Source organism: Siphateles boraxobius, unplaced genomic scaffold (assembly GCF_051911475.1).
Source record: "Siphateles boraxobius isolate OS27281-9 unplaced genomic scaffold, OSU_SipBor_1 30, whole genome shotgun sequence".
NCBI lineage: Eukaryota > Metazoa > Chordata > Actinopteri > Cypriniformes > Leuciscidae > Siphateles > Siphateles boraxobius.
The window spans coordinates 10,663,813-10,685,300 of record NW_027508920.1 but is presented as its reverse complement, the minus strand read 5'-3'; the positions used below and the strand labels follow the sequence as shown (position 1 = coordinate 10,685,300).

The 21,488-nt window shown below is 38.0% G+C and overlaps 1 protein-coding gene across 2 annotated transcripts in view; it reads left to right on the top strand.

Annotated features, from left to right (window-relative positions):
• hipk3b (homeodomain interacting protein kinase 3b) overlaps positions 1 to 21,488 on the top strand; it is a 121,587-nt gene that overhangs the window by 42,123 nt on the left and 57,976 nt on the right. For both annotated transcript variants that reach the window (XM_077248222.1, XM_077248221.1), the window contains exons 3-7: positions 3,722 to 3,845; positions 17,100 to 17,219; positions 17,771 to 17,857; positions 20,243 to 20,427; positions 20,528 to 20,690. In XM_077248222.1, coding sequence (XP_077104337.1) covers positions 3,722 to 3,845; positions 17,100 to 17,219; positions 17,771 to 17,857; positions 20,243 to 20,427; positions 20,528 to 20,690 — 679 coding nt within the window. The remainder of the gene's footprint in view (positions 1 to 3,721; positions 3,846 to 17,099; positions 17,220 to 17,770; positions 17,858 to 20,242; positions 20,428 to 20,527; positions 20,691 to 21,488) is intronic.

The window sequence follows — 21,488 nt, the reverse complement described above, 5'->3', positions numbered from 1 at the left end:
ATGTCGACCTTCATAGAAGGAGGTGCCCGCGGTTATGTAGATATAAATGCCTCATTCTAAGGTAATAAAAACATTACAGTTTATTAAGTAAGTTCATTATACACCACGGAAAACATAGTTATGGATGTCATATTGCATTTCTGTTAATAGATACTCAAAATTTGTACACATTGCACCTTTAAGCATACAATTGAGGTATTATCAAAATATTTTAAATTTCAATAACGAGTGCTTATTTAACAAAGTGCTTCATCAGTGCGCGGAACGCGGAAAATGAAGTATACCCGTGGGGTAAGGGGTTATATTATTATTAAGATATCACAAAAAACAACCACAACTACGTATTGTGCCCTCCAAAAATACCTGTTTTCATTACTGTATGCAATCACTCTGGGCAGATATTTTCACTACCGTGATTATTTAGTGCCGCCCATCAGAGACAGATCTGATATATGGATGGAGATGCTGTTAATAGATTGGCTCTCACCTGTTTATGAGGTAGAGACGATATATGAGAACTGCAGTGGATCATCACCCTGCGGCTGGTTGAGTTTGAACTGCTTTATGCATGGAGACGTCGGGAAGGTCTCTGAATATCTTCGTTTGATGTTAGGATCTTGTAGTAGGAGGCTTAATGCAGTTTTTTTTTTAAAACTGAGTGTCATGCATGTCAAACATTGATACACATTAGTACCCCACATCCAGTAAAAGTATAGCTTGAGATGAATGTTACAATGTGTTCTCCTTTTTATTAAAACTTTTGTTGGATGCCATGCCACATAGGCCGCCACATTCCTGGGTAGCATCCGAACCAAATTTAACCTATGTATACCGTGTTGGAACGTTCTAGGTTAGTTAATGGGCAATAATTCACACCACACAAATGGAAAAACTCAAAGTATACTTTTTTTTTTCTTACTTGTACGTAAGGGTTATGCCTATGCAGTGCATGTGAAATTTCATCATCAGTAAAGATGTGTTCTTGCACAGTTCGAATTCTCTAATATCTCTGTGAGCTGAGCTTACGGAGTATGCACAAGTTAGTTGGTTCATAAGCAAATCTCAACAGTGCAAGCTTTTCACTTGCATTTGCCACTTAAAAAAAAACTGTGTGCAAGCTAAAAAAAACCTGTTTTAGAAATTTAAGATCATAAAGCCTTAAATTTCTTAAATGGTATAATGTCTTAATGATCATTTTAAGAGGTCTTAAAGGGTGGTAAATTTTTTTTTTTGCAAACAAAGCACTCTCATTGGTTCATAAAATTGAGATTAAACCACTGGAGTCTGGGCTTGAATGTGTAAGTTGTGTTGGATCTCTAAGGAGGGACAGAAAGCTCTTGGATTTCATTAAAAAATATCTTCATTTGTGTTCCGAAGATCTTACGAATGTGGAACGACACGAGGGTGTGTAATTAATGACATCATTTTCATTTTTGGGTGAACTAAGCCTTTAAAGGACCCAAAAATGAAAATTTTGAAGATATTTTAAAGAATGTTGGTAACCAGACAGTTAACGGCACCCATTGACTTCCATAGTAGGATAAAATACTATGGAAGACAATGGGTGCTGTCAATTGTCTGGTTACTGACACATTCTTCAGAATATCTTACGTTCAACAGAAGAAATAAACTCAAACAGTATTGGAAAAACATGAGGGTGTGTAAATGATGAAAAATTTTTTGGGGTGAACTATCCCTTTAAATTCCGGGGTGGGAAAAACGGGAATCGTGATGCAACCTAATGTGATTATTAAACTACAAAAGAACTATGATTTTATTAAATGAGTGCTGGACAGTAGAAAAAATTTATAGCCCTCAGCTGTACGCATGAACTTAGCATTCATGCCAAAACTGATATTTTGGGCTTAATGTCAGCATGAAATCAAAATTGACCCAGTTTACTTTGTTAGTGCACATAACAATTCATCTGTGCAAGTTGATTCACAAAAAAAAAAAAACTCTTTTGTAATCTTTAATAAAAATCTGAAAATGTACTTCCCCTGTAGTTTCTGGTGTCTCTGATGACGTCAGTTTGACGGCTTGGTAGAACTTTAAACAAGCTTTATTGGTGTTAGCATGTTACTAAGCTAATGTCTTGGTTTTCCTGTAAAGATACATACATTTGATGCCTAAAAATGTTGCCTATGTTGTCAGGTCACTGTTTTTAGACAGACTACATAAGGACAAACACTTCTATTATTGAAATATAAGCTCGGAGTAACAGTAATCTGTCAGACAGTCTTACTGAGGTGAGTGCTGACTGGAGCAGTGTCTCGATCTCACACGGAGCGACCTTAATGCTATTCAATGAGATCATGTGGTGATTCGTTGCTAAGGAGTCACTATGCTTCCTGTGTCACCATGTCTACATTATCTGACCTGGTAACCCACGTGAGACCTATCCTATCCTAAACTAACATACCTTGCCTTACATACTAACACACATTGCCTTAGCCTTTACAAAAGCAAAATGTTTTTAGATATATAGTTGTGCATTGTAATTTAAGTACATTTGTTTTAAATGGGCTCTTTGGTGTGCTGGTGACTGAAATGTTGTAGGTTTAAGGTTGATTGAAGACTAGCCTAATCTCTTATTTATTTAAATACTCACGTTTTGTTTACTAATATTTTTCCTTTATATTGTGCACCCTTTTTGGGCTGGGTAAAATTATAAATTTGAGTGATTTGATATTAATCCAAGATTGATCTTGTAAATTATGCCTTTTTTTACAGTTAATGCACCAATATCCGCTAAAATATTATTTGTAGTGCAAGCTCCTGTCCTGTTGATGACCGAGTCTGTGTTGAATAGGTGCATGGACCTCGGTCACTTATCGCATCAGTTTTATGGGCATGCACTGTACAAATGGGAAGGAGAGTTTAATGACTGTGTGCCCCTCACATTAAAATTAAATTGTCCATGTGAGTAACCTTTTCCAGGCAGTTCTATGTACTTTTTTGATTTTTACATCAAAAATTGTCATAATTTAGGAATAAAAGGCCATTTTCTACCCTGATTTTAGCCCTCTGATTTGAGCAACTGATTTACCAAAGAATCCTCAGTGAAATGTACCGAACAACAAATAATGCTCAACGGAGACATTCACATAGTTGAAAATAAAGAACCACTTCCCTAGCAGTGGGATCTTTTGGACAGTAATGTTATTTTTGTCCAGTGATCAATAAAAGCTGTTTTTTTGGACTAACAAAGGAGTTTTGAGTTCTGAAACTTGAGGAAGTTTTTATAGTACAATGACCTCTTACATGTCAAAAGAAGGAAACTTTGTTTTCTCAATTAATGTCCGTTTTAAACCCTCCATTACTGCCTCCATTTTTTAGTGCAGTGCCAACATTTCAATATAATATCCCTAAATTACTGCAACACTTTATCTTTTATTTATTTATTAATGGTTGAAAGTGTCTCTTCACTTTTTTCGGGCCAAAATGTTCACATTTAGAAATGGGATGTCTTGCATAATGCACTGTTGCGATCAAGCAATAATTTATTAACTGAAGTAATAAGACGGGCTTATGGACATTGTAATTGAGATGTTCCAAAACTCATCCAATTGAGAGTTTGTGCAATGGAATTAAATTGAATCAGGAATTCCATACTGATACAGAGGCCTAGATCTTACTGTTTGTCTGAGGGTGAAATGAAGGTAGAATTGTTTTTGTGTGTGTGTTTTATGTTGCTCATATTAGTATTTGTCATCTTCAGGGCTCCTGAGATCATTCTTGGCCTGCCTTTTTGTGAAGCCATAGACATGTGGTCGCTGGGATGTGTGATTGCTGAGCTCTTCTTGGGCTGGCCCCTCTACCCAGGAGCCCTCGAGTTTGACCAGGTAATTTCTCTAAAATGCCTCTTCTTCTGCATCAACCGTTCTTTTAGCATGTCTCTTCTCCTGTTTAAACAAATTTCATGAAACCTGCCTCATATTTCACCCAAAAAATTAATCTCACTCTGAATGTCTCTTCTTGATCAGGAGTTCTCCATATTTCTCCTCTTGACGTAATCTGTTTAGCACAGAGCTGTGGTATGTGCTGTCAGGCCCAAACAATTTCCAGAAGAATTTTCACGGCCGCTTCTTAGCGTCTGTGTTGGCGTACAAGTGTCAGCATGTGGGTGTTTTTTGTGTGCACTCCTGCTGCTTCTTTCTGAGCGTGCATGGTTTATGATCTGAGTGTTTTCTAGTTTTCGGGCCGCACTCCTCCTGCTGCTGGGCCCCTGAATGCCCCGGGGTGAAACTGAGAGGAGGGGGCATTACCAAGTCTCTGTGTGTCTGCATATGTGATTGATACACTGAAACAAGCCCAGATTAGAACCGTGTTTCTGGGTAGGGTTTGGAAAGGAGAGTCCTAGCAGCTCCTGACTTGACACAGCGGTTTATAGCAGTAGCTGGGGGTTTGGTGGGTTTTCCTCCTCCTCTTGGCCGGGCTGTTATCGCAGCTGGGTTATGGATCTCAAGATACCAACGGGTGCCATGAGCTCCAGTCTGTCTTAAAGCTACATGCCCCTTACTGCCCGTATATAACCCTGCATTATGCCTGGATGTCTTTTTAAGCCTGTGAGAATTTGGTCTGCTGGGCATAATTCATCTCCATTATCACAACACTCTAGCTTTAACTATGTGAGAAGAATATCAGAATTTGGCCAATATTTTTTTTCCAGAAATGGCAGATCAGAATGTACACATTCCTATTGTCAGAATCATCTGCTCAATATTTCTAGATCATTTGGATGCACCCCTTTAATTTCCCCTTAATTTTAATTTCCTGATCTCCCAACTGTAGGATGGCGCCCTTTTTTCTCAGGTTTTTTTGTTTGTTTTTCTGTACAGAAAGAAATAGTTTCCCTCAAATGAAATATCCAAACCCCTATGCTGAACTGTGCTCTTTTTTTTTTGGGTGCTCCTTAAGCACCTTAAAAGCACCATTCTTGAACTATATTAATATTCATCAGTATTTTAATATAATACAGCTTTGTGTGAGGAACAGACTGAAATTTAAATAAGGGGTACAACTAACAATTGTTTTGATAATTTCTTAATATTTAGGATGAATCGATTAATTTAACTATTATTTCTTCTGTTATTTTTTTTAACGATTTTTCAATATTTTAGGTAACTTCTGCCGTAAATATTTTATTCAAAAATTTTTCTCATAAAAGTGCTTAATTAAAAAAACGACATAAAAAATAAAGTGCCACGAATTTAAGTGCCAAGGCATCTATCAGTAAAACAAATGTCCATGACTGCATTTGGAATTGACAACAATTGGTAAGATATTTGCATGTGTCATTATTATTAACATTTTACCAAAAGCAAGCTCAAATGACTTTACAAGGATTTTTACTAGTGAATGTCGGTGATTTTGTGGTTTGTCAGTCATTAGCAGGCATCTGAGGCAGTAATAAGTGCATCGCATTAAATGTTCATAAATTTACAGGTTAAAAAGTTTATTGTAGATATGTGGGTACTCATTTTTTCCTGTCGTTTAATATATTTGGCCCAAATCTTTTGTTATAATAGATGAAGTGCTATGCACAAGGCTGCATTGGTTATAACTAGACGGCAAATACTAGACTAAGGCCTCATTTACACTGCAGGTCTTGATGCCCAATTCTGATTGCTTTCTACAGTCACCATTCATTATGTTTACATTGCACACCTTTTGTTTCAATCGGACTGAATTCATTCAGATTAATGAATCTGAATGTACTGTTTACATGAACGATAAACAAGTTATTGGGTTGATGTGCATTATTGCATTGCTTTAGGTCCCGCTTTCTCGCACGGCACCATTGATTGGTCGGTCATGTACGTAACACAAACATTGGACAAACTGCATCTCAATCATTACCTTCAGCACCACGGCAACAGCCAAGAGACACAGTGCAGCGCTTGCTTGTCAACAGTGGCACATGGCTCCTGGACAGCGTAAAAAGCCCAAATGTAAATTCACAGATGATTTACAGAGAAAATTCCTGTGTTTTCCTCTCGGTTGGGATCCGTGTGAAGCAGAATGCATGACCTGCAAAGCTGGCACGTAGGTGTCATAAAGGTGTTAGCGACCTCAAAGCCAACATAAGGAAAGTATACACGAGAACATCTGGAGGACTGAATTTATTTTTGACTGAAATAGTGTTTTTATTTTTTTAATTTCTTTATGGCAACTGATTTAAAAAAAAAATTTAACCAATGGTCATATAAAAGGTGTTAAAGGGGTGATAAAACAAATTTTTTCGAAGGCTTGATTGTGTTTGTGGGGTGCACTGTAATATTTTCATGCTTCGTTTTTTAAAAATTGCATTATTTTTCATACATTTAACCTTTATTCTACACTGCTCTGCCCCTTGTAAAAATGGTCTGATGGTTTACTGGTTCTATGAAGCCAGTCCCTCAAAACTACGCAATGGGCTCAGATTGGTTAGCTGGCCCAGTGTGTTGTGATTCGCTAACCGCCTAGTGCACGTTTTCCGGAAACGTCATGCCCCGTACCTTTACTAGTACTTTGTGCTTTGGTGTTTTATAAACAATAAGTCCCTCCAGAAAAACGCGATTATGCGATCGCTGAATTCAATGCATAATCAGCCAAAGTCTGCATATTCATGCGGGGGCCGCATTTTTTCAAATACGCCACACTTTCGCCGCATAAATTGCCGATTTCCGTTTAAAATATGCGGGGCTTGCATGATTTCATAATCCTCGCATTTTCGTTGCAAAAAAAGTCACATATATTTTAGCAGAAAGTTGAAAAATGTTGTGTTTGCTTCACACAAGAGCAGCCATTTCCCCCGTTTCCATGGGAACGTTATGAAGTGACGCAATTACGCGACTGGATAGCTCACAGCTTAAGTTATTGCAGATGCCAGACAGACTCACGTAGGCGATTGGCATCTCACAACTCGCTCTTTATTCCCAAATCGAACTCGTATAACTGTCTGTCACACGTTCTACCGTCACATCGTTACTTAATAAACAAAATAAGATAAAAGTGTTCGAGGCGCACATACAATATAACACTGCAGACATTTCAACAGGGAGCGTGCAGCTCTTAAAGGGGCCACACCTTATTTACACTTGAAATCTGAAATAAAACAAGATGAGAAATTAAATATTCCCAGCACTTTCTATGATGTAGTATGCTTGCTTATCAAAGGAAGTAATAAGAAATTACTCTTTACATTAAGGTAGTAGCCTGGTGAGAACAGGGTGTTGGGGGAATCACTTTTTTTCTCTTTTTCATCAAACCGCAGTTTTTGCAAGTTCCCGCAATTTTTGCAAGTTCCTGCAATTTTTGCAAGTTCCCACAATTTCATCGCATAAAATTGCATAAATATCCCGCATATTCCATCTCATTTTTAAAGGAAACGGGCCGCATAATCAAGGATCTTTGCCTGCAACAATCACAAAAAAACTCTGCGTTTTTGTCGGATAACGTTAAGTATAAATGAGCATTTAACAAACCAGCAGAGCCAAACAGAAAATTAAAAATTAATCAAACGAAAAATAAATCATACTTACAGGTTGTGGCCCGTAAACAAAAGCTTCTGTTTTTAAAGTTGGAACTGCTCCATCTTTCAGGACAAGCCGTTGTGCGAATCATGCATTGAGCTCGCGAAGATTGTGAAAGCTTTCCTCCGTAAAATGTGCAGCACAGAGAGCGAGATTTGGGTCATAATTATGAGGGACCGAGTTAAAAATAAATTTTAACCATTGATCCCTAACTCCCTCGTCCCTAGGAAGGCTGAACAAAGTGGACCTGGAACCGGGATGAAAATAACAGCAGTGTTTCGACGGCATTGCGACAACTCATCTCCAAAACAGCAACATAAAATGGCCTCGCCCCGCTTAAGTATTCTCGGAGGAGGGTTTTATGTAAATAATGGGATTTGCTGACGTCAGCAACCCTGGAGGAATGTCGTGTAGTCCAAAACCGGCTGTTTGCTGTAGTCCTTAGAAATTGAATTGTTTAAAAGCAAATATCTCCCTTTGCTTTGAACTTTGAGCGCTGTAACTTTGCAGATATTGTTTATGCTCAAACAGCAACATTACACACTAGCTAAAGTTAGAAAAGTGAAATCGTGTTTTACCACCCTTTTAAAAGCTAAACTTTTTTTTTTTGGTCATTATTCTATTGTTGCGGGCAAAACGTTGAATGGAAAGGATGTATTACGTTATGTATTAAAGTTCAATAACATAGTTTGCAAGGTTGTTAATGCATTTGCTGGTGCATTCAAACCCCCCCCCCCCCCGCCCCCCACCCCGTCCTCTTTTCTGAAGACTAAAATATGGTCACCCTACTATAACGAGGAGCAGTGGGTCCGATATTTTAGGATGAGCAAGCCAAATATTGATATGTTGTCAATGTCTGTCCACATTCCTCTCCTACGACGACACAACGTTTCGTCGGGCCATCCGTCCATTTGCAGATGCACGTTGCTCTCGTCATTAAACCGCAGAGACGTAGCCTAATGCCTCAGAAAATCCGATCTGCCTGTTTACATGACAGTCGCATTGACGCATATCTGATTTATATCTGATTTATTTCCTCATATCAACGAGGCCTGAAACCGATCTCGAAATATCCGAATGCATGCGTTTTTTTCTGTTTACACGGTCATAGAACATCCGATCTCTGTCACATATGAGTAAAAAATCGGAATTCGGGCACATTTCACTGACAGTGTAAACGAGGCTTAAGACTCTCTTCTCTGATCCTCAAATACATAAAACATTAGCCTTTACATTGTGTTTTTTGAACAAAGAAAGCACTGTACATATTCAAACAAACAGTTATTTATTTACATTTGCACTGCAAAGAAGCAGAGACCATCTCAGAAATGTGTGCTGTACTTCATTCTAAAAGGACACGGGTGGAGCTAGCCTACTGTTTGAGGTTTTGCCGACAGTTTCAGGATCCATCCACTAGATCAGTGGTTTCCAACCTAAAGTCGACAACCCATATACTTTGTGGTAAAATATGGATATGAAAAACTTTTTTATAGGTATAGTTTCTAGGAATGCTCCAAATGATCGGCCGCTAATCAGAACCAGTTGATAATTATTATTTTTTTATTCTATACGTGGTCTCTCAGCTTGCCGATCACATTAACGGATCACATTTTTACAACGCGAAAGTAAAATTTTACAAAACTTTTGCTTATATGTTTTTTGCTATTTTGAACAAATGTGCATAAATGGGCTATATACTGATGCTTAGAGGTCTCCATGTATTAAAATAACATATAGCCAAATTAGCCTATATTGTCATATAATATTATCTCAGGGCAGGGATATTTTAACGGATTCACTCTGTATTTAAATGCGGTTGTCTCTCACAAAAATGTATGAATGAAATCAGACAAACCATGAATTTGCTAGCAATTGTAAAATATTCTTAAAGTCCCCCTGTGGGTTTAATGTTGTTTATGTCTATGTGGTGTTTTTAATTTGCTTTAAGACAAACCACGTGCAAATTCATGTCAACACCATTTCTGAGTATTTTCACCTTAAAACTGCATTGAACCCAAAGACTGTCTCAAAAGCGTGATTTGAAATCGATAGTGTTTCTGACGTCACAAACTACCTTGTAACCAATCACATCAACGAGTGGATCTCTGAGCTGGTGTGAGTGGAGACGGGGCTAATTTTCATATTCATAGAACCGCTTATACTAAATGAGGCAAGGGTGTAGTTACATTCAAGCTATTTTCAGGCATGAGAATTCAAGGAAAATTCAAGGAAAAAACATTTAATAATAATAATACATTTTATTTTCTATAGCGCCTTTAAAAGTAGCATCTCAAAGGGCTTCACAAGAATAGAAACATGATAAAACCTACAATTATACAAACAATACATTAATGACAAAGAAAAAATAACAAAGAAAAACATTATTATAAATTGAACATTATATAATATGGCATTTACGAACAATTAAGTTTTAAGGGATGATTTAAAAAGCCTAAGTGATTCAGCTTGCCTAATCTCAGCTGGCAGGGAATTCCAAATGTATTTTTGGTGGTCAAAGATGAGTTTTAAGGGATACAATTATTAACTACAGGATGATTTAAGGATTGTCATGAGACTGTGCTGGTTCTCACCTATATAACATGAACATAATTATTAGCTAGAATTTGAAGATCGATGCATTCATAAATTTTGCATGTAGCGTAGGCCTATATTTCAGATCCGTTTTGAAATATGTTGGACATTTATTTATGATGGAATGAAAGTACTCCGTATTTGCAGTGTTGGTAGCAGGCGTTTACATAAATAAACCATCATCATCTATAGGCAGTTTTCTCTTTCAGGTCAACTACTGTCATGACTGAGCAACAGTTTGAAAGAGACTTGCTGAAAAGTAAAAGAAAAGTTAGCTAGATACTCACATTTGACAGTGACACTATAATCTCCTTGAGTACTTAGGTTTGTTACCACCGTAGGAAAGCAATGCAAGAGCACATAAAGGATGTTTAACAGGAAGTCGCTACATCGCCTCTGAACAATTATATGTCTGGGGTGTCACCTAACTACCTAACTGTACGTTCACACCGCCGCCGACTTGAGCGTCAAAGAAGCTCTGGCCGCTCTGTCAAGGACGCTTGTCAAAAAGCACGGGGAAGCTCGTTGACGCTTTGGACGCTCTGACGTAGCAGGGAGAAGAGAAGTGTCACAACATGAAATGTAATAAACAGAAAAAACAAGCAATACATTGAAGCAACCTTTTATAATGACAGCATTTTTATAACTGTTTTGGTCACATTTGGTCGGGAAAAAAAATAATAATTAGCTATTATTATTATTATTATTATTTGCATTAGGCTATTATTTGCATTAGTGCAATTGGTCAAATCGTTGTCACCGTGAGCAAATGAATTGCATTCCCATGCCTCGTTCTTTTGTAACTGGTCCCTGTAAGCAAACAACGTCATATCATATATGATAGGAAACCCAGCAACAGCGATTATCAGCTTCTCCTCCATTTTCTCGGAACTAATGTTTTGGTAGGAACGAAAGTTCACATCGTATGTTTCTCCGGAATCAGCCAGAGTGAAGGACGTCTTTATTCTGATTGGTTTCTGGCGTTTTGCCGCTGCTTGCCGCTGAACCGCGTCATAGCTCATTACCATAAAGTTGAGCTTCTTTCAACTTTCTGATTGACGCTCAAAACGCCCAAAACGCGACGCCGAGGGATTTGACGCTCCTTGCAGCTGAGAGAAGCCAGCTTCCATTGAAAATGAATGACTTCCGGCCGCTTTGGAAGCTCAAGTCGGCGGCGGTGTGAACGCACCTTAAGGAGTGATTCCAGTCTAGGGACTAAAATGGCTTTTGGGGTCACACTCCTAATACACGCACCTCCTTCACTGGGGTGTTCAATTTAATCTCGCACAGCAAAATATATTTATAGCATAAATGAACGCCCACTTACGGCACCAATCGTAGGGCCTCATCTCGCAGGCATGTGGAGCCTTTCGTTTGACACTGCCACTATGTTATAGCAAGTGGCTATTAGACCTCTTGTATGTAGAAGAAATGCAGGTTAGCAGACTGTGGCCCTCGGTGCAGGTTTGGACATGTAGGCATATTCTTCTTGTACTAAAGTGATGCATCCCTGCTTGAAAATAAAGCTGTTACTCTTAGAGGCTGAAACATCCAGAACACACACAGGGTGCAGAATTACTGTAGCACTCAGCAAGTGCCAAATGTGTGTAAAAATAAAACTGACTTCCTAGCCAGTTGGCTCATAACATCCTTTTGTAAAGTGAATTAAAATGTTATGCATGATTTAAATGCCGATTAAAGAAAAACAATAATAATCTAACTCGAGAGTTGGGTATTTCTTCTTATAGTAACTTTTATCATAATTGAAAGGTTATCATTTAGAAATTTAGCTAGGAAGCCAAAGGTTACAGCTTTTATTGCTGTTACTCCTGTGTTAGAGTTTTGCCACAGATAGACAGACAGACAGACAGACAGCATTGAAAAAACCTAATGATCATGCCATCTAGCATTTGTTTTTTTGAGAATGTTCCAAAGAGCACCCTGTGATTCAATGGAAGGTTTGGCAATGGAAACAAAATCTGACCTTTTGTCAACGTTCATTTGTCAATAGGGTCAATGTCACAAATCAGACTGACCTAAAACATAGTGCTGAATCTTAAATATTCTTTTTTTAATTTTACGTTATAAATTTGCTTTTGTAACTTTTATTTCTGATAGTTATTTATAATAGATCTGCCACTTTTTCTATTTGTTTTCTGTTTCTTAAATAACTTTTAAGATTTTTTGTAGAAAGATTGCACGTTTTTTAATAATTGTTATTTTTTATTTTTTTTTGGAACCTTTAAGTACATGTGATTTTTTTTTTTTTTTTAAATGATTCTTGTGTTCATTGAGTAAAAAGCTAGCCTGGCTAACGTCAGACCCAAGTCTCATTTACCCCTTTTTCACCAAGGCAGAGCTGGTTCGGAGCCAGAGCCTAGCTTCCAATCGGTTCTTTGTTTTTCGACCACCAAAGCACCATCTCCGAACCAGTAAAAGTTGTTCTTAAGGAGCACCCAATCATTGCTGGTCTAGAAGTAAGAACCGCTTACGTCAGCGGCTGGCGGCGGGGTTACCGTGACCAATAAGACAAACAAACTCGTGACCGCCATTTTTTAAATAGCAGCTAATCGTGCTAATAGCAGCTCGATTGTAACCTCCGTTAATGCAAGTTACGGCGATCTGCACGAACGTGCTGGATTCGCCGTGTTTGGATACCGATGTAGGTTTACAAAGCCATGAGCATAAATAGTAACGCAACGACCGCCATTGTTGATGGAAGACTTGTTGGAGATGCATCGGAGAAGCATGGACTGATCGGAGCTGCGGGAGTGTTTGGAGAGCATACGATTCCTTCTGCTTTTGGATCGCTCTCGCAGTTGGAGATTAATAGTGCCGAACCATCTCGAACAAGCCTGGTGTGTTTGTGTGTGCCGCGCTAGCGTTGCTGGACAACATGAGATGTATACAGTGACGTAAGATCTGGCTCTGTGATGGCTCTCTAGCCTGTGGAAAGGCAAACTGGTTCTTTGAAAGCTCGTCAGTCGAACCAACTCCGAACCGGCTCTAGCTCTGAACCAGCACTTGGTTCTTGTTGGTGGAAAAGGGGTAATTTAGACTTGGGTCTGGGTACCACATGTCAATTTTCTCGTATTTGAGGTGTGGTTTATGAATGCCCAGAGCCGTTTATTGGGTGCTAAGAATGTCTTTCAAATCCGCCTGTAAGTAGCTTATAGCCAATCGTTTCAATTATACCAGATGCCGTATGTAGAGCGACAGCAATTAGACGAGGAAGAAGACGATGGGTCAGAGATTTATGTGTACACAATGGTCTGTATCTAACGGCCATTTCACACCGCATGCGTGAGCGGCGCATATTTTTTTCGGTGTGCATGTTAATCAATGAGTGCATTCACACTGGGAGCAGGAGCAGCGCGTGAGCGTCGAGCAGGAGAGACGCGTGAGCAACAGTGAAGCGGTTTTTGCTGCACTACTCACGCTAAATTAAATTGAAAGCGCACTACGATGGACAAAAATAAATTTCACACAAAAAGTGCCCAAAATGCACAGAATAAGCATGTCAAGTGAGTTTTAATTTGAACTTGAGTAGGCAAATAAAAGAAAATCAAGACTCAAAAATATTTATAGGTAAAAACGGGTTTTTTAATTATTAAGTTTGGGTGAAAGTTGTGTATTAAAACTAAAGTAAACTATCCAGAAAATATTATATATAAACGTTCTTTTACTTTATGTAACACACAGACAGCTACATAGGCTAGCACAACCCAAATCAAACCCGAGTGTGTGGTTTATTTGTGTGTTTTGTTTTTTATCTGCGGAGTTCGCAGTCTTGTAAACATATCGAAAGTATGACTGAAACTAATAGATTGGAGCCATTTTCTGGGTTGTTTTGTTGTTTAACATTTATATGTGAATGTTGTACACCTCCCCATAACAAACTTCAAAGACTATCAATGTTATAAATGACAAAGTTCTAAAAACCGATGTATAGATGTCTTTGTAAAGAATTGCTCGCTTATATATATGTAACTTTGGAGCCGCTGCTGTGACACTACAAACGCTTCCCGTGTGAATACTCTTGCGCGTCTGCAGCTGCAGTGATGATGTAGTTACGCTGACGCGCTGCTCAAGTGCCCCCCATGCCTGCTGTGTGAAACGGGCGTAAGGCTGCATCGAAAGGTAACTTCGCGTCTGCTGCCATGTTGGATCCATAGGTATAAACAAACTGTTTCGGTGTGTCGAATTGACGTCGTCATCGTCTTGCTGCTCCCTCCCCGTTCTGTGATTGATTCCTAGATGAGGCGAAAATCTGGACCATGGTATCCAGACCATAGACATCATATAGAGACTAGATGCCGCTGTGGCGCAAGAAATGCGGCCGCCATCTTAAACCGGTCATAGTCCTATTTGCGTTGCATAGCAGCAGTAGATGCCAGAGCACTGTGCATATTCCTGTTCAAATCGGCGGACCATCACTCGGGGATTACTTTACACACGTAAGATTTAACATTTAACATTACCGTACTATTGGTTGTATTTTGTGAACAAAATATTCAATGTGTCCTGTATCGTAGCTACGTGTATGACCTTTGCAGCAAAAAAAACAGCATGAAAATCAGTTCGGTATTCAGTGAGATATGATTGGCAGCTCATTGCACCTGCCAAAACAGATTACACTGAGCGGAGCGGGTGACCGGTTTAGGGTGGCGGCAGTAGCGGTCGATAGGGCGTCTATCTATATGATATCTATGATCCAGACTGCCTAGCAGCGTGAATAAAATCGCGCTGCGGCAAGGCAGTATGGGGAATCCCAGGCTAGTAAAAAGCAGTCAAGTAGTTACTATTTCTTGATTCGTATTATTATTTTTTTTACTAGTGCGGATTTTGCTGTGAGTGATTTGTATGTACTTAGTAACTAACAATAGCTGTTCTATCCAGATTGTGCCTTTTTCATGGGGGCTAAAAAGGATCACATTAAAACAAATTTTTGAGCAAATGCAAAAATATAGAGAGATAATTTTACATCTCTAAATATTTTTACTTGTATCACCCACCCCTACTATTATAGCGTCATAAGGAGCCAGTTGGGGTAGCTCAGCCATCTGGTCAGGATGCCGCTCAAGCTCCTTCCGGTTGAGGTGTTCTGTGCATGTCTAATTAGGTAGAGACCCAGGACATGCTGGAGGGACCTTATCTCCCAGCTGGTCCGGGAATGCCTTGGGAACACCCAGTAGGAGTTGTCCATAAGGACATGTGGGCACTTAGCCTGCTGCTACAGCGACTCTGTCCCAGATTAGCGGCTAGAGAATGGATGGATGGATTACCGGAAGTCAGCTGTGCTGAAGCTGGAAACCACTTATAACCTAAACCACTGAAAGATATTACCACAACAGGAATTTCTTTACAATACAATATTAAGGACTAATATGATATGTGATGTGTAATTAGATGTGTATGATATTGGAAATCGATATTCAATATCAATTTTCAACTTTCTTACCAGATTTTGCATAGTTAAACAATATCTTCCTGTACTTTGTGCTGATCCAAGACCCTTTTTCCCCCAGTCATATCCACATTGAATTTGTTGACTTCCTCTCCAAATGTCTTCATTTATTCCCATATCTAGCCCTTCATTTCATCACCCAGAGGTTAAAAAAAATTCTCTTCCTTTTTCTCACGAATTCACGTCTGAACAGTATCATACAATTAGTTCATATGTCTTGTGCACTTTATTTCAAGTCTTCTGAAGCAAAACGTAACTTGTGTATGAGGAAGTTTAATTTCATTATTCACCGAAAATCTTCCACAACACCGTAGCTCACAAACCTAAAATGCACTTCCACATTTATAATGGGGGGTATTTTGTGCCCCGCAGAAGAAAAACATTAGCCAATAATGAAAATTCTGTAACTATTTACTAAACTACACTTTTAACTGTGAAATTTTAGTCTAAAGGGCCTGAGTAAATCGGCGTCAAAGAACTACCAAAGTAGTGATGTCACCTCGTGACATCTGTGTCTGGGCCAAAAAAAAAAACTGCACATTAACACACCACAAAGACAACAGCCAAATAGCGTGTATATTCTGTGCCTGTGTGAGTGAAAATATCTATAAAAGACTATATCCGCACCAAATTCTTCATTCCAAAAAGTAAAACAGAAATACAAATTAACAAAGCGGCGCTTGCTTACCATTTTGAATATGAATCATGTTGGTCTTCACTTTCTTCATTCCAGACATGTCGAAAATATTCACAAATTGGAATGCTCAGGTAACATGAAGATGTTAAATTTGTTTGTCTGTGTGTGCCCTTTTGACTTAATCATTTGCTTGTTTTCATCACTTTTTTTTTCTTGCCCACTGGTTTGCTTTAGCTGAACTGTTCAATTGGACAAAAAGCCGACATCATGGTCTGACAAGTCACAGTTGTGCAGAACACACCACAAAAACTGAGCTGACAGACACTCGACATTGACCGATCGTCTTGGTGTGTCACGGCCTTGAAACTGATTTGGTGCAAATGTTCTCAACTTTTATTGTGTCGAATTACTTTGGATCAGTTCATCCTTTTCTGAAGTTTTCCAGCATGGGCTGTTTAGAACATAGAAATATGTTTTTTTTTCTTGCCAAATTATCACAAACATGTTGGCCAAGTCTGGGTTGAGAGGTCATGTAATCTGATTTTACGATGTACCACTGCAGCACTTCTGCAAGTTCCCATGTGACACTGAACATCTAATAGGTCTTTCTCTCGCACCACAGTGCCGTTGACGTAAGAACACAGACAAAATGGCCACATACCCTCGTATAGGTCTCACACAAGCATGACTCCATAAATCCACCCATTTCTGTGTGTTTCTCAAAACACGTGCTGCTTCAGATGCCTAGAAACGGCATGTGATCTTAATAACACGTTCAGTACGGTCTTTTGTTGACGCATCCATTTACATTGGACCGTGTTAAAACATAAACAATGTTTGAGTTCAACTAGCTCGGTTTCACTCTTTCCCATCTGTCTCCCCTCAGATTCGCTACATTTCTCAGACGCAGGGTCTGCCAGGAGAGCATCTGTTAAATGTGGGGACGAAGACGTCACGCTTCTTTTGCCGGGAGTCGGACTCACCGTATGCTGGCTGGAGACTTAAAGTGAGACCAAGAACAATGACACACACAACAGAACACCTGTATCATGTTCACGATATAAGCATGTTGAAGAGATAACATGAATTGTAATTCACACTTCCAATATGTGATCTAATATTCAGTGGGGCTAGACTTTTTTTATCTATCCGGATTTTATTGAATTGTGAAAACTTATTTTCATGTCATTACTGTAATGTGAAAAAAATGATATATTTAAATTGTATATTACAAATTTAAGTATATGTCATGAAAGTATTGTTTGGACTGAATTCAATTTAGGATCATAAAAATCACCATACAATAATATATCTTTATAGTCATTAAAAATGTGTATATTTTTTTCTTAAAAAATATGAATCTTCGGATTTAATTGTGGGGTTATGTGCTGGACATTTCTACTTGAAATTCATCCATTATTGCATTTTATTGAAAGACTATGTTAAAAAATATGTTTTTGCACAATAATGAATAATGTATTATAAGACCAGGCACATGTATCAATGTAAAGAGGGTATATTTGATTTTGTGTCGTCTTTAATATACATTTGTTTCAGTCCACAGAAGAGCACGAGACCGAGACGGGGCTGAAATCAAAAGAGGCCAGGAAGTACATCTTCAGCTGTTTGGATGATATTGCGCATGTACGTATCTTTGGATCAGGATCAAAACACAGAACATCCCACTTTTACCACATTAGTCTTCAGAATCAATCACAATTCACTCTCTCCCAGTGGAAAATCACTGCAAGGAGAGCTGCGGTTACTTTACAAATGCGAATAAAAATCTTATTTTGTGCTGCTCAAGTTAAAAGTGTAACATGAACAAATCACGTCTATTTCCCAGCAGACACCTTTCAATTCACTAATGACAGTAAATATGTGTCAATCCTCTATTTTATCCAGTAGGACCACATGGAATCTATTCCAAGCTTTATGTAAGTCAAATTTGTGGAATGGTTTAGGTGGATTGTTTCCTAAAGAAAAAAAAAACAAGGCCTTTTTGTATTGAGGGAATGAAAGATTTAAGTTACAGGGTGTCAGAAATATAATAGAAGTCCTTAAAAAGTCTTAAATTAGATTTTAAAAATTTACGGCCATAAAAAGTCTTAAAGTCTTATTTTTACTTATGAAAGGTCTTACATTTTCGATGGAAATTTGACTTAGACGTATCTAAATGTTTTCCAAATTAAAACTATCTAATTAGCGTACTTTTTCATTTATTATTCGTTCTTTGTGGATTTGCTTGTTCACGTGACATTCGCGTCACATTCGCGCCAGCATTACGTCTGTCTCCTGCACACGAAACAGCAGGAGAGGAGAAGAAAGCTGGTTAATTTCAGTTCAATTGTAAGTTCATTCTTTATGTGTGTAGTGGTGTGGGTTGTGTATTGTTTATTATGATATTGTAATCATTGTTTTATTGTAACGTTAACTATGTACGAGGGCGCATTGCGAGCTGACATCGCATCGTCTCTCATGCTTGCTTTCACTGCGTGATGTGTCAGTGCAGTTATAGGTATTTTCCCTAATAGACGTATAAAGTTTTTGTATTTTATCATATGTTGTCATCATCGAATATTACAATATTACATCAGCAAGAGGGCTGTTTTCCCGTGCACAATAGCAAATATGATATTTATTTTATATAACAGTTAACTTTAATTAACATTGTGAGTTACATTTTATAAACAATATTGTCAATATTGTTTGTTTTCCCTTTATTTCGCTGACGAGAATTTCAAAATGAAACCGTAGCAGAGTCTTAATGCAAAAGACAGCGATGATTTCTTGACTGAAATCCGCGTTTTGAATTAATCATTTTAACGATTCAATGAACAATGCACTTCCTGAATGAATCAGCCGTTTGAACAAATCGGTTGAATGAATGACTCCCTGAAACTTGCCGCCGCCTACTGGCGGGTTTAGTTTCACATTTGAAGTACCCTGTAATTAAAATGTTAAAATTAGAAATCAGTTCATATTTGAATATTGAATTAAGAATTAAAGAATTGAATATCTCGTAGCTTTATTTATGCAATTGTAAATGGAGTGTAAATATATTAATGCCAGTTCTGATGCTGCCGCTGTGTCTCCTCTGCACTGCAAAGATGGATTTTGATTTAATGATTTAATTTAACTGGTAACAGTGGTATTGTTTTATTATTCTAATATAATTTAATTTGAATGTTAGAATTTAACATAAAAGGTGATGCATACCTCTAAGTAAAAAAAAAAAAAGTCCATATATGGGTGAAAATGCCCCTGGAACTCAATTTAAGGTTGCAAATATTGTCCTTTAATAAAAAATGTTAATTTCTTTCACTGCTGTGAACTGACCACTGCATAGAATATGAAAAATATATATATCTTCGTGAGTCAGCTGTCAACAACAGGCCTAAACCAGCCATGGTACCAGTACACAAACACAATATAAATATCATCTAATTATCAACAAAACTTTGAAAATATATAGACATGTTTTGGCAATATTGCGCACCCCTAATGTACAGTATTAATTTGATTTCTTCAGGTCTTAAAAAGGTCTTAAAAGCCTTAAATTTGACTTTAAAAAGTGTGCAGATACCCTGAGTTATGATGATCAGTGAAACACTTTTAGCAAGATTTGTTTGGGGTCAACAAGATTCTTTTTCTCTTATGCTCACCAAGGCTGCAAAAATAAAGTACAAAGAATTTGTGTAATATTGTGAAATATTACTAAAACTTTTATACTTTTAAGTAATTTATTCCTATGATAGCAAAGCTGAATTTTTAACAGCCATTACTCCAGTGTCACATGATCTTTCAGGAATCATTCTAATAATGCTGATTTAGTGCTCAAGAAACTTTTCTTATTACTATCAAATGTGATGCATTTCTTGAATCGAAATTTCAAAAGAATAATTATTGTAACATACATGTCTTTACTGACACTTGTGTTCAATTTAATGTGCACTAATATGCATGCCTCAATATGAGTAACCTAAGTGAGTAACTATTTGTTGTTTTGCATTTTTTTTTTTCTTCAAGGTGAATCTAGTGATGAATCTGGAAGGCTGTGATTTGTTGGCAGAGAAGGTTGATCGTGCAGAGTTTGTGGGTTTGCTGAAGAAGATGTTGTTGATAGACGCTGAGGGAAGAATCGCCCCAAGTGACGCCCTTAGCCATCCCTTTGTTACCATGCAGCACATACTAGACTTCCCCCACAGCAACCAGTGAGCGGATTTTAATTTCTCAGCCTTGTTTGTAATTCATTCCTTCTGAGTTTTTCAGAAAAAGCACTTTGACAAAACTGAGGTTATTATCTCTGTACAGTGTCAAATCCTCTTTTCACATCATGGATGTGTGCTGCTCACGACCAGGCAGTTATGAGTCCATCAGCCGGACCAAGGCTCAGTTTGTCAGGACTGTCCCGGGCACTGGTGCTGCGCCCAACCTTACCCTGCCCTTCTGCAAGGTGACTGGCATTCACACTCAGGTACTGAAAGCATCGCTGTCACAATGCTGCTAGGAAGTTTGTGAACCCCTAAGAATTTTTATTTTTTTTTACATCAAGCTCACATCAGCTCATATTTCTGTTCAGAAATCTCTTTTTGAAAATTGCATGGCAATTTTCATTTGCTTTTAATGTTTACCAATTCACAATTCTTGTAAAATAGTTTTTTGTTATGCTATCTTTAAAACTTTTCATGTGGAGGTCAAAGCTTTGCATGACGCATGTGCTGAAGGCCAAGTGAAGGCCGCAAAGTTTTGCATTCCTCTAGCTAAAACAGTAGAGCATGGAGTCCATGAACTGTTGAATTGAATATCGTTGGTGTAGAGCTATCATGATGTCATGTTTTCACTACACGATTATTGTGGCCAAAAGAATTCACAATAATTATATTATCCAGGGTTCCCACGGGTCATGGAATTTCTGGAATGTCATGGAATTTTAAAAGGTCTATTCCAGACATTGAAAGTCAGGGAATTTTATATATTTTTTGTCCAAGTCATGGAATATCAGGGAATTTAGTTTGTTGCTTTAAATTTTAGTTTCCTTTTATCAAAATGTAATTTTGCTATACCAATTCTCACCAGCAGGGGGTGCACGCGCGTGTTGTTGACGAAGAACATAGCAACAGTTAGAGCAAGACATTCATTCATAAATACTCATTTACAACAATTGAGCATGCATTAAGTTTTTTGTGATGATTATCTGGGTCAGTATATATGCGGAAAAGATGATAAAGGCACAAAAGCTGTTTTTTATGTTTCATTCATTAACTTCATTGTT